Consider the following 12,016-nt stretch of genomic DNA (forward strand, 5'->3'; position numbering starts at 1 on the left):
CAGTTTTGAAATACAGTACTCTGTCTGCAAAAGAACATGTGGAGTTACAAGAAAAGTGTAGCTTAATTCTCCAGTGTTTCGGTCCTTTCAGACCGCTGCTGAGAGATGCTGAACATTGTAAAGCACTTTCATAGAGCTGATTGATTTATTTTTCCTTTCACAAGAACTTGGATCGCTGTTATCACAGTGCCCCAAGGCCTCAGAGACCTCACTGTGCATTTCCTTGAGGACACCTGGAACATGCACAACATGAATCACAGGGCACTGCCCGACATTTTGCATGACCTTCTTGCAAGATGCGGGAGACCAAGCCCTGCCTGCTTGTAGTACTAAAGGACCTGCAGAAGGGTAAATGTGGAAAAAATGTATCTAGGATTCATTGGTGTAAAGCACGCACAATTTTTCCTTGTGGCAAATCAGCCACCCAGTGACAGGCAAGGATTAGGACTCTTTTAGCCTCAAGTCAAACCAGATGTAAATTGCTTGTTTTGGAGAGAAACGTCCTTCTCAAGGCAAAAATCCGTATTTATCTTAACAATTAACACCTCAATAAATGGACCTCTGAATGTGGATTTTCCCCTTTTCTGGCAGGAAAATTATCTTTCCCAACATGCTCAGTTTGCTTCCTGCCTGTTCTTGACAGACTCTGAAATCTCCCACATTCATCACTGAAAACAGAAATTCAGCACTTTACAAGCTCAAAATAAGAGATTTTTACAATTCTTTTTCATCATAGATTTTCTCCCCTGCAAGTGTCCCACACCACTGCTTTAAACTTCTTAGTCTCTGGCCATCCACGGAAGGGATCAGGCCAGAAGCAGTACCATTAATCATGAAATAAACACTGAAAGATTTAGATAACTTCGTGTATATTTCACACAGCCATCCATAGAATTAAGAAGCATTCTCTGTTAATCATGGAAGGTGCCTGGAGATTCATTTTCCTGCAATGAATGTGCCAGAGCCTATTTCTGAGTAATTTATTGTTGATTTGTCAGAGTGGTCAGTCCTCATAGAAAACAGTCTTTTATCTCTGACACAACCAGCACAGCTTTAATGGGAAGGGACTCTTTAACTGAGACAGTTTAAAAACACTTGCCTTTTGACCCCTTCCTTTGAGATGTGATTGAATGTGTGGAGTGTTTTTGCAAGGAGTGCAGAATAAATAAGCAGTGAGTGAGCTGTCACAAGCCGTGGAGTGAAGGTCGTATTCTTCTTTTTTTTTTTTTTTTTTGCTTGTGTTTTGCCAGATTAACTTCAATGAGACGGGTGACTGGTCTGAATCGAGCCCATTTCTGTGATGAGTTACATGTGTTGCTCTGTAGGGCAGAATGAAACTCTCCAGTCCAAGCTGCCTTATTTAGAAGGAAATCAGATGGAAACAAATGTATCAGAACTAATAAGGCCACAAAACCATCATGCAGGAGATGTAAAGCATGAAACATACAAGCATTTCCATGTCAGGGAAAACTGCCATGTTAGTGCAAAACTGTTGCTTCCACTTCATGTCAGGTTGATTTTCAGTTTAAATAACCCACCCAAGTCTGTGAATGTGGGGGGTTATATTTTTGTAAAGTTAATTTGCCCACTTATAAATTACATAGAAGTGAAAACATTCCTTCCTTGCTAGATTTAAAGTTAAGGGTCGAGGAGTTGTGCTTGCATGAGTGTGTGACCCAGATTTTCCAAGGAGGGCAGGTGCAGTCAGCACCCCAGGATTTCAATCTGTGGCATACCAATCATCTCAAGCCTCCCTGCACCTGGCTTTGCCCATAGTTACAAGAACGATGATTCCATAGCCAAATGAACAAGGAATTTTTGCTCCCCAAGAGCACTCAAAAACTTTGGGATTTTTATCCTGTTAATGCATCTACCACTGGAGAGTGCCCAGGGCTCCACAGGAGCCTGAGCCAAAGAAAACACATCTGGGAGGAGATGGCACAGCAGGGACACGTGCACGGAGTCTCCAGGCTGCATTTGCTTTGGCACAGGCTCCAAGGACTGCCATGAGCAGAGCAGCATGAGGGCTGCTTTGCTTCCCCCGTGTCACAGGCCTTCCTCAGCTCCCCTGCGTAGCTCCAAGCATGGGAGCACACTGAAGGAATTCTGCAGTGAGCTATGGAGGGGCAGCTTTCTCACAGGTGTAGATACAGCTACCTGAGCTGCCTGGAGCTGTGTCAGGCCATAGCTACAAAACAGCTGCACAGCCCATGAGATAATGTTTCCTGCTCTGCAGGTGGGATGGCAAATCTGTGGGAGGCTTCATCTATACAGACCAGATACCTGAACTGCCTGCAACTTGCTGTGGATGGAGTCATAATGGAAAAATTTTGGTTTAGCAGCTAGGATGAACAGTGTGCAACACTCCTTGAAGAAATCTGCACTGGGAGCAAGTTAGGAAACTATTGCTGCATGTTCTAATATTCTATAGTGTAAAACATTACTTCTATAAGTCTCCAATATTTTTTCACTTTTAAAGGTGTCTATTTTATTAACTTGATACTGCCATCAGAACAAATAAATACTTGAGACTTTACATAAGCCACAGGTGTGGCTTGATGCCTTAGTCACTGGAACATTTTTCTTAACATTTGCAAACCATTGCAAGAAGCTATTTTCTTCTATGAGCAGTATTCTATACTACAAAATTAAGGCTTGTCAGTTAATGATATATAATTAAAAACAAACAAAATACCTCCCTTTATTTGTAAATTTTCAGTTACCATGGATTTTTCACTAAGGTTTTCTCTTGCTCAAGCAAGAGAAGGATTTTCACTAAGGTTTTCTCTTGCCCCTCTGTGTCTAGTCTCTGCAGTATTTGGCACAGAGTTTGCAAAATAAATCCCAACACCTTGCTGGGGATCCACCATAATCCTAAATGGGTCAATGGTGTCAGAGTCTGGCCATTTACAGGGTGTTTCTGTGGCATGCACACACAGCACTCGTGAGTGTTGCACTTCCTTTGCCAACAGCTTGCGTGCTGGAACAGGGCTCCCACAGCTTCTTTTAGTCAAAGAACACCTTTGGCTTGTGAAAAAGAAGGAATACTTCCCAGGAATATCTTCTTCTATGCTGCCCCCACAATGTCCCTCTGCAAATAGAAGAACACGTGCTCAAATTTTAGGTCAATTTGTATCATCAGATCTAGTTTCCCACCTACTCAGTTCCTTCTACATACACGTGGGAAATGCCTGTTGTTTAAAAGTGATTTCTGGGTCAGCGACCTTCCTCCCCAACACCCAGGGCTTCTAGAACAGGACACTGGCATGGGATGCTCATCAAAGGAGGAATTTAGGTGGATAACCTTGTAAACCTCAGAAGCACTGTGCCTTCATATTGACTCTCACAAAGACTGGGTAGAAGGAGTCTGTTTATCTTGCTGTCCATGCACTTAGAGCAGTGTGCCAGGCCTTTCAAAGGAGCCCAGACTGAAAAGGCGCACATAAGATCTGCAGAGGTCGATGGTGTTTGATAGCTGGGATGCCATGGAAGATTTCACATTCTTCAGTTCTAATCTCTTATAACAAAATGGAATTCAAACCTAACCCCTGAAAAAATAAGTCAGGTCTGGTTAGTGTGATGCCATGTCCCATGTATCCACCAGGATTTGTTTTTGGTGGATTAGTGCTCTCATTTACGTGTTTTCTTCTTGGTCAGCAGTGTTATTGTTTTAGCTGATACTTTCAAAAGGTGTTTATTTTTGCTGCTAATCTAAGATGAGCCCTGTAATTATCTGTGAAATAGAAGCAATTCCTTTCTGTAGCTGTGATGCTCTCTGGAGGCAGTGCCTGATGCTTTCTGTTTTCTAACATGCCTTTTTCCATGGCTATTTTCAAAAGAGTTGCATCACATTTCAACTGCCTTGGTCCTTTGTTGACGTGTTTTACCAAAAATACCTCAGACAAAAAGCAAAGACTTTTTGTCTCCTAGATGGATTAAGTACCATTCTAGTGTTTGTGATGAGAAGTATCTTTCTCTGCCTCAATATTTTTATTTAATGCAAGTTTTGTTGGGCATTTTACATGTTGGGCTGTAGCACAGAGTAAGACAGCTCCTTGAACTCACTAAGCAAAATAAATAAAATATTTTAACTTCCTCAGTTTCACACCTTTTCAAGTGGTAAAAGAATGGCTGGAATGAAGAGGGAAGAGGAATAACAGCCTTTCTACAGTTTTTAGCCCTTCTTCACCTTGTCCTCTGCTCTTTACGTCCCAAAAGTAACTTGGAGCTGCTGTGGCTATGCCACTGTTTTCTCACCTTTTTCTACATTTTCCCTGCTCTGACAGATGCTTTGCTATGTGCTCTACCATCATCTTTCAGGATGTAATACCTGTTTACCCTGCTCAGACCTTTTGGTTCCCTAACATTGCTTCAACCTTTTTTTCTTCCCTAGATTTCCTCTTCTTCTTCTTCTTCCTCTATTTTTGTTCACTTTCTCTCTCTTTCTTCCTGCCCCAGACCTGCTTCTAGGAGATAATTTCTGAGAGCTATTGCATTCACTCCTAGCCTCTGCCTGTTTATTCCTTGCTTCATGCAGCTTTTTACAGACTGGGTAACTGTTGATCATGTAGAGGTTAGGAAGAAGTTTTACTTCTATCTAGAGAGAGAGAGAGAGAGAGAGAGATAATAATTCAGGATTTTTTGTTATCTCTCTGTTATCTGATTCTGTATTTTTTTCTGAGATGGAACACTGCTCTAGGTGCCTCCTGGAGTTCCAACGGTATGGGAAATCTTTACTCTGCCCAAGCCTGGGTGAGTGTGGAGCAGTTGAGCCTGGATTGTGCAATATTCCTTGAAAGTGGAAGTCTGGATCTGGATTTCCAGGTTCAGTTTGGGCATTAACCTGGAAGGGACCCTAATCCATGAATGGCCAACATGAAGCCTTTCAAAGTATCTACTCAAGATGTTCCTGCAAATCTCTGTTTTCTGTCTATCTACACCTTCAGCCTTGCTCTGATGTCCCTGAACATGTCAGTGCTGACAGCTGGAGACCTGGCACTTGATGCAAACACAATGCTGTAGCGGGATTAAGATTATTTACAATAACTGGTTACTTGCTTTGTGTTTGAAGAAGATGGAAAATACACCAATGAAAATGTTGTTTGCAAACAGATCAAGAATAATCACAGTGCGTACTTCTGAAGACTGCAGTGAAACTTTTAAAAGAACAAGCCAGCTAACCAAAAAATCCCTGTGCTCCCCTACCCCCACCCTTCCTCCCCAAACATCATGGTCATAGCTTTTTTAAGGTGGGAGTAGAAAGGGGGTAAAAATAATCTTCGGTTTAGGATCACTATCAAAGTTTCAAATCTTTTGAATGCATTTGTACTGAGCCTATACAACTGCCCTGGTGGAGATCAATGAGTAGTTGATAATTAATAATGGCCTAAGATCTTCATGCATGCAAACAACCTCTGTATTTCTAAGGAGTCAGGGATACTCTGAACATCCTTCTCCTCACGTTCAGAGGCTGTGCCTTTCCACTACAGAAAAAGCCTCTTTGGAAGCAGTAATCAAGGTTTGCTTCTAGGCTATTCCAATTACCAGCAATATCCAGAAAGGAACTTGAATTTGTATTATTAATTCAACAACATCATTATGAATGAACTGCAGGAAACAATGCATCTTCTTCCTATGTAAACAGTGTAAATAAAATTTCTGATAAGCACTTTACTGCTTTGAATTCCTCATTCTTTCCTTTGAGAGCGTTCCAAAGTTTAGTGTGCAGCTTAATCAACTTCATACGTGCTTGAGTTGGGCAAGTCAAAACTAACATGACCCCGCACAAGAAAAAGCATCCCTCGCACGAGAAATCCCATTCTGCTTATTTACTATATATGAAAACAGCCCCAGCCATTCCTTCCCTGAGGCAACAGGAACTTTTCCATGTTTCCTTAACCACCGTCACCCTTCAGCACTTTTCAGGACGAAAGCCTTGTTCTCAGGATGACCTTGGCTGCGTGGTCATTAAAGCTGAGATGGAGCTGATGAAGCAAAATGACCAGAGCTCCAACTTTAATGTATTCAGCTGCAATATGGTGCTGCACCAACTGCAAAGTATGGTGCTGTTTAACCTCTCTTTTCTGTCAACTATTGATCACACTGAAATCCTTTGAATATGAAACTTTGGGCCCTGCTTTGGCAAAGAGCTGAGAGCAGGATTAGCTTCACCTGCAGGTTACCACCTTTAAATTAGCAAGGCTGTTAGCATGGGTTAAATAAATACATATGTAAGTTAATAATAATATTTTTTAATTAAAAAGATAGCAGTGTGTTGATACAGTGCTATGTGGGTGGCAAGGATTAAAGAATAGGCAGGGAGACAAGTAGTTTAGGTAGTGAATCAGATCTTCACTGAGTGGCAAAAATTCTGGAAAAAAACCACCTTTTTGGAAGCATTCGTATGCCAGGCCTATATTCAGGCCTTTTAAAATCAAAGTCCTTCTTCGTTCATGACACTTGGGTCTGGGTTGGAAATCATCCAAAGGATTTTGGGTCTGTGTTCTGGGATTCAATCTCTTTAAAAAAAGAAGTGTTTTGGGAGGGTAGGTGACCACTTCTGGAATGTGTTAATTTAAATCCTTTGTTATCTATAGACAGACATCACAGGGGTTACAGCAGTGCAAACCTCTCTTCATTTCAGGCCTTGTCACTGGATACTTTCTGCTTGGAGCAGGAGGGTAAGGAACACGGCGTGGAGACAGGTGTCTCCCAAGCTCTGGGGTCTGGGCACCCAGGTCCTGCTTTTGTTCCTGTTATCTCCAAATCAGGAGAGGCTGCCTGGGAGAGGTGACGGCTTAGCCCTGTGAGAAAGACCCACAGCTTTCTCTGGCTTCAGGACAGCAAGTCCTGTCTTTGCTTACTCATTATCTGTATAAAGGAAAAAGAAGCAATTATGACAGAATAAACATCTGAAACATCCTCTTGAGAGCAAAAGCTAAAACAAATGGGGAAAAAAAGTCTGCCGTGTAGCACTCCTTTGCTTAACTGAGCACAGGACCACAGACAGTGTGCAGTGCTGCCTAGAGGAGAGAAATACCTTGAAGCTGGCAGTTCACAGCACAGTCGGCAGATCATGAAGGCAGTGGATGATGTGCAAGTAAGGAAAAACTTCTCAAAAATCCGATAACTTCCCAGTTCATCTATAGTTAGGTTTTTTCTTTCCTGAGTACTGTACAGCATACCAAAGGGATTAACAGTTTAATCATAGCTGATTCATATATGGGGATCTGCATTTTATTTATTTATTTTGTTATCAGAAACTTCCTCTTAGAGACATGGGAAACTGAGGCACAGAGTGGTGAAATTACTTGTTTAAATGGTGCCTGCGGCAGGGGGAATAATAGAAGTGTGTTTCTCAATCTTACACCGTTTTATTACTCCTGTGCTGGTTTAACAGAGGAATTACAGCTCCTTGCATAACTCTGACTTTTCTGGCTGTAATGATATATGAGTACAACCCATTGCTCACATTTCCCTGATTTTTCTGACTGCAAAATGAGGTCTTTTACACTGCAGGTGAAAGTGCTGGAAAGGCTGATTAGCACTCTGTCATGTCCCTGGAGCTTCTGGTACCTGTAAGAAGTTACATGGTGATTAAAGCCAATGCATCTGCCCAACACTTTGCAAAGGCACGGTGGTTCTGCAGGTTCGCTCCCCTGGTCCCAAGCAGCTTAACCGTGAAAACAGGATATGGTAAAGCGGGCCGGACCCGATGCGCTGCTTTGTTGGAGTCTGCTGTCATTAATCTCCGTCTTTATGAATGGTGGGGAAGTGGCAGCTGTACACAAGGATAAACAGCCGTCCCAGCAGAGATGCTTTGAACTGCTCTGCTCCTTTGGGGAAGAGATTTGAGATAAAGCCGAATCTGGAAAGCATCAGTGGTGGTGCACCAAGAGCCGCTGATCACCCCCGCCGCTCCGGACCTTTCCACCACTTTCCGTCCCCCTCACCCTGGGGCAGGCACCCTTCTCCCCCTTTTCCCTGCCTTGCCCGCAGCCGGGGGGTCGGGAGTGGAGCGTGGCTTTGAGGGGCTGTGTGTTGATATCCCCTCACTCCCGCCGTACATCTGCCGCGACCCTGACACATCTGGCCGCCGCCCCGCCGCGGGGCAGCATCTGCCGGCACATCTGGGCGCGCGCGGCCCCTCCCCGCGGGCACATCTGTCGGCGGCGGGGGGCGGCCCCGCGGCGGGGCGGGAGGAGCGCGGGTCGGCGCAGCCCCGCCGCCGGCCGGGGCGGGCAGAGCCGGCGCGGCGCGGAGGGGAGCGACGGCCCGATGGGGCGGCCGGCCGGCAGCCTGGCCCCGCTCCGGCTGCTGCTGCTCCTGGCGCTGGGACACGCCTGGACCTACCGGGAGGAGCCGCAGGACGGCGACAGGTGGGTGTTGCGATAGCGAGGCTGCTTCTGTGCGGGTCCTCCCCATCTACCACCTTCTTTTTCTTTTTTTCCTACCTTGTGGAGTTTTTTTAATACTCCGACTCCCCGCCTTGCAGGGAGGTTTGCTCCGAGAACAAAATCGCCACCACCCGGTACCCCTGCCTGAAGCCCACGGGAGAGCTCACCACCTGCTTCAGGTGAGCGCCGCAGTCGCGGAGGACGCGGGGCAGAGGGGGCGCGGGGCTCACGCGTGTCCGTGGCTGGGGACTCGCTGCCCGCGGGGAAGGCGGGGGGGACACACGCGTGTGGGTGTCAGAGGCAGGGACGGCAGCTGTGCCAGCTGTTTGTCTCCCCCCTGCTCTGTGCTAGCCCACGCCGGCGTTCCCACGACCCCGTGGACCGCGAGCAGGTAACTTGGTCACATCCCTCCCGCGTTCCGCATCTCCCCTGGCAAGTCCTGCGGCTGTCCCAGGGAAGGGTTTCCGTAACTCGCTGCAAACGTCACATCTGAGACATCGCTGGAGAGAGAGGGCGCGTGTGGTTCTCGTTGCTGTACCGAAGCCACAGACAGTTTTTGATACGGTGAGAGAGGCTTCCTCTGACCTGGGTGTCCGGGACCACATGGGAGCTATAGCTGCATCAGTTACAGGATAATCAGCGAGATCGTCTGGATTTGTGCTACGCAAAACATATCTGAAGTTAGGCAGATGAATCACTCTCAGAATTGGTAACTTCTTCAGCAACCAGCGATGGGGGAGAAATGTGGCAGAGGCCTCTGAAATTAAGTAAGATGAATCTAACCACGAGTTTTCATTTTTCAGCTATGCGTTTGAGAAACATAATCTATTTAAGGATGATAGCTGTCCAGAGCTGTCAGTAACTGACAGCAGATGAGCTTTTTTGAAGAGCTGTACACAAAGTATGAGCACACACCTATCCCTTCACTGATGCCCTCAGGTTAGCCTCATCCCCACAGATGAGATGTTTCATCTATGAAAGCTGCTTCTTATGAGAGGCTGCTTTGTGGAGGCAACTGTGCTCTGCCTGTTTGTGTGGGCTTGCATGTGACAAGGAGCCCCTTCTGTACACCAAAAATACAGTAACACATGTAGAAAGTGTTACAGAGAGTGTCCATCTCTTCAGAGAGTGTCTATCTCTTCTGTTTGGCATTAGTTCCAAGGAGCTGTAGACAAACATTGCAGCAGTGCTGTCCCTCTCCCATGCTCTCGGGCTTGTTCATGCCCTCTGGCAGCCATGGACACCTGGGACAGTGTCCTGCCACTGCCCAGTTCTTAGGAGCATTAGCTTCCCCCCAGTGCCTGGGAAGGGCTGTGCAGGGAATGGAGACCACCCTTCCCTGCATCCCTTATCTTCTCTCTCTCCTCTCTCTGTGAAGGTGAGGCAGAGCCCTCTTACAAGCAGCTCTGTAGCACCCAGTGGCAGCACATTTTGGAGAGGGACACTGTGAAGGTTTTACAGGTTCTTGGTTGAAGCTGCAGCATTTCTCTGGTTTTGGGGGCAGAGCACTGGGGTGGACAAGACAGTTCTGAGTGGGGAGTTACTGATTGAAGAAGCCAGAGTGGGAGCTGCATAAGGCAGCACACACATGACCATCCTGCTCCTTTGTACGTGTCCCAAAATCCGTCTGAGGAAAGTGATTCTGCTTTGTGTGTGACAGAGGAGGACTACACAGGCTCCACTGGCAGCTATGGACCACTGTGCAAAGAAAGCAGGACTCTGTCCAGCTGCCAATTCCTACTTCTTTCATCCTTCCTGAGGTATTTCTGACCTTTGGGCTCTGGTTGTGACAGGCCTCCCTCCCCAGCTCTCCCTCTGCACAATCCCAAGTGATATTCACTGTCCCAAATCAGCACAGTCTGTGTGGATGAGAATTTGGAAGTTGCTGCATTGACTTCTTGGTTGTTTTAGTTCAAGCACTTTCTGTATCTATGACTTCCAAGTCTCCCTTCCTCTAAAAGAGAAAAAAAATCCATTTCTGTGTAATCATGTATTTTTAAGGTTTAACCTTTAGGCTTGGGTGAGGGCTCCATTCCTCATCCTGCAAGGTCTCCTTCATGACATATGCACAAGAGCAGGAGAGCAACTCTGAGAGGGAGCAGCTCTGCACCGAGCACAGACCTGAGCTGGCAGTCCTGCCCCTCGGAGCTGTGGCGTGCCCTGGCAAGGACCTGCAGCATCACCCACTCCAGGTGGTGAACCCCAGGGGCACCCCACTGCTCCTGGTAGCAAGGTGTGCTCTCAGCAGGCACGTGGGATAACCCTTGGCAGAACACATTTTAATGTAAGATTCATTAATACTTTGAGGTTGAGGCTGTTAACAAGACAACAGGAAACTGGCATGTGTTGACTAATCCTGTGGTGCCTCAAGGCGGATTTTGTTTCATAGGACATTCAGGAGCTTAAGGATTCAGTTTTCATCTCTGGAATGACAACCAACTCTTAAAGAACTTCAGCTTGGTAGAAACTCAGCTGTGGGATTTAGGAACTTTCACTCCAGGTTTCAGATAAACTTGATTTTGCTGTTCTATAGTTTATTGTTACGACACTTCATTTTTTATCTTCCTACACATCTTTATCACAGTATTTCATAATGACAGTAGTTATGTAATTTATATACACTGTTAGAGGTAGATAAAGGGATAGTCAATGTCAGCTTCTATTTACTATTAGCAGACACACCTAACTTCTTTTATAGGTCAAAGTACCATTTGTGTAGAAATTATATAAACTGACATAAAATTTATCATAACACATCAGGCATAAGGCAACTTGCACCACTACTGATGATTTGTTGTGAAATTAGTTAAATAAAATAAGGAATACATATGAAGCTAGATATCAAAATTCCTGACCAAATGCTTGATAGAAAGTAATACCATCCTTTTATTCCTCCTGCTGGAATTTGTCATGAAAATCAGCATGTTTTTAGAGCACTTCAATAAAAATAACATCTTTTCATCACAAAAAATATTTCTTGATTTTATTTTTTTTAACCATATTTACTTATGATTAAAGATGATCCAAGTGGAGGACCAAGCCAGAAGTGGGGCCAAGCACTGAGATTATACTGGCATTTTTCCCTGTGGTCATAGCAACCATGTACACAATCAGACGTATTTTTTTACTTTTGAATGTGTGCAGTCTGGCCCTTGGTTTAGTTTGATTTGTGATTTTTTTTATATGTCCTCTGTATTTGTTTTCACAAGAGTACAAAAGAACAGATGCAAAAAGGAGAGGGAGCTTATACAAAATCTTTTCTGCGGAAATCTCATTTAAACTTTTGTATGTAACCGCACAAAGTACCCAGTACTGATGTCCCCATCAGGTAGGTATGGAGAGGAATTTCTGCAGATTTATTGATAGCAGTATGGTCCAATAAGACTTTGAATTCCTACTGTATGCCAAATTAATCAAATTTTAGGAAATTTGGGCAGCATGAGAATATGAAGCCCCACTGCCTTGTTACTGTCTTCTCCAGTTTGGATGTGATGTTAACCTGTTTCACTCTCATACAGACTTTGTTGGCATAAAAAATTACACAAATGTTGCATTTTTCTCCAGTGCCTGTGACAATTCAGTTTGTGCATCCTTGCAGTAGTCCTTTTCATTACAGTCCT

At 44.9% G+C, this 12,016-nt stretch overlaps 1 protein-coding gene across 2 annotated transcripts in view; it reads left to right on the forward strand.

Moving 5' to 3' along the window:
- Positions 1-8,273: 8,273 nt before the first annotated feature.
- CCBE1 (collagen and calcium binding EGF domains 1) overlaps positions 8,274-12,016 on the forward strand; it is a 92,034-nt gene continuing 88,291 nt past the window's right edge. For both annotated transcript variants that reach the window (XM_054283448.1, XM_054283449.1), the window contains exons 1-2: positions 8,274-8,378; positions 8,495-8,575. In XM_054283448.1, the coding sequence (XP_054139423.1) occupies positions 8,278-8,378; positions 8,495-8,575 (182 nt within the window). In that variant the 5' untranslated portion in view covers positions 8,274-8,277. The remainder of the gene's footprint in view (positions 8,379-8,494; positions 8,576-12,016) is intronic.

This window comes from Melozone crissalis, unplaced genomic scaffold (genome assembly GCF_028551555.1).
Source record: "Melozone crissalis strain CALT ecotype California unplaced genomic scaffold, PUWL_Pcris_2 ptg000036l_1, whole genome shotgun sequence".
Taxonomy (NCBI): domain Eukaryota; kingdom Metazoa; phylum Chordata; class Aves; order Passeriformes; family Passerellidae; genus Melozone; species Melozone crissalis.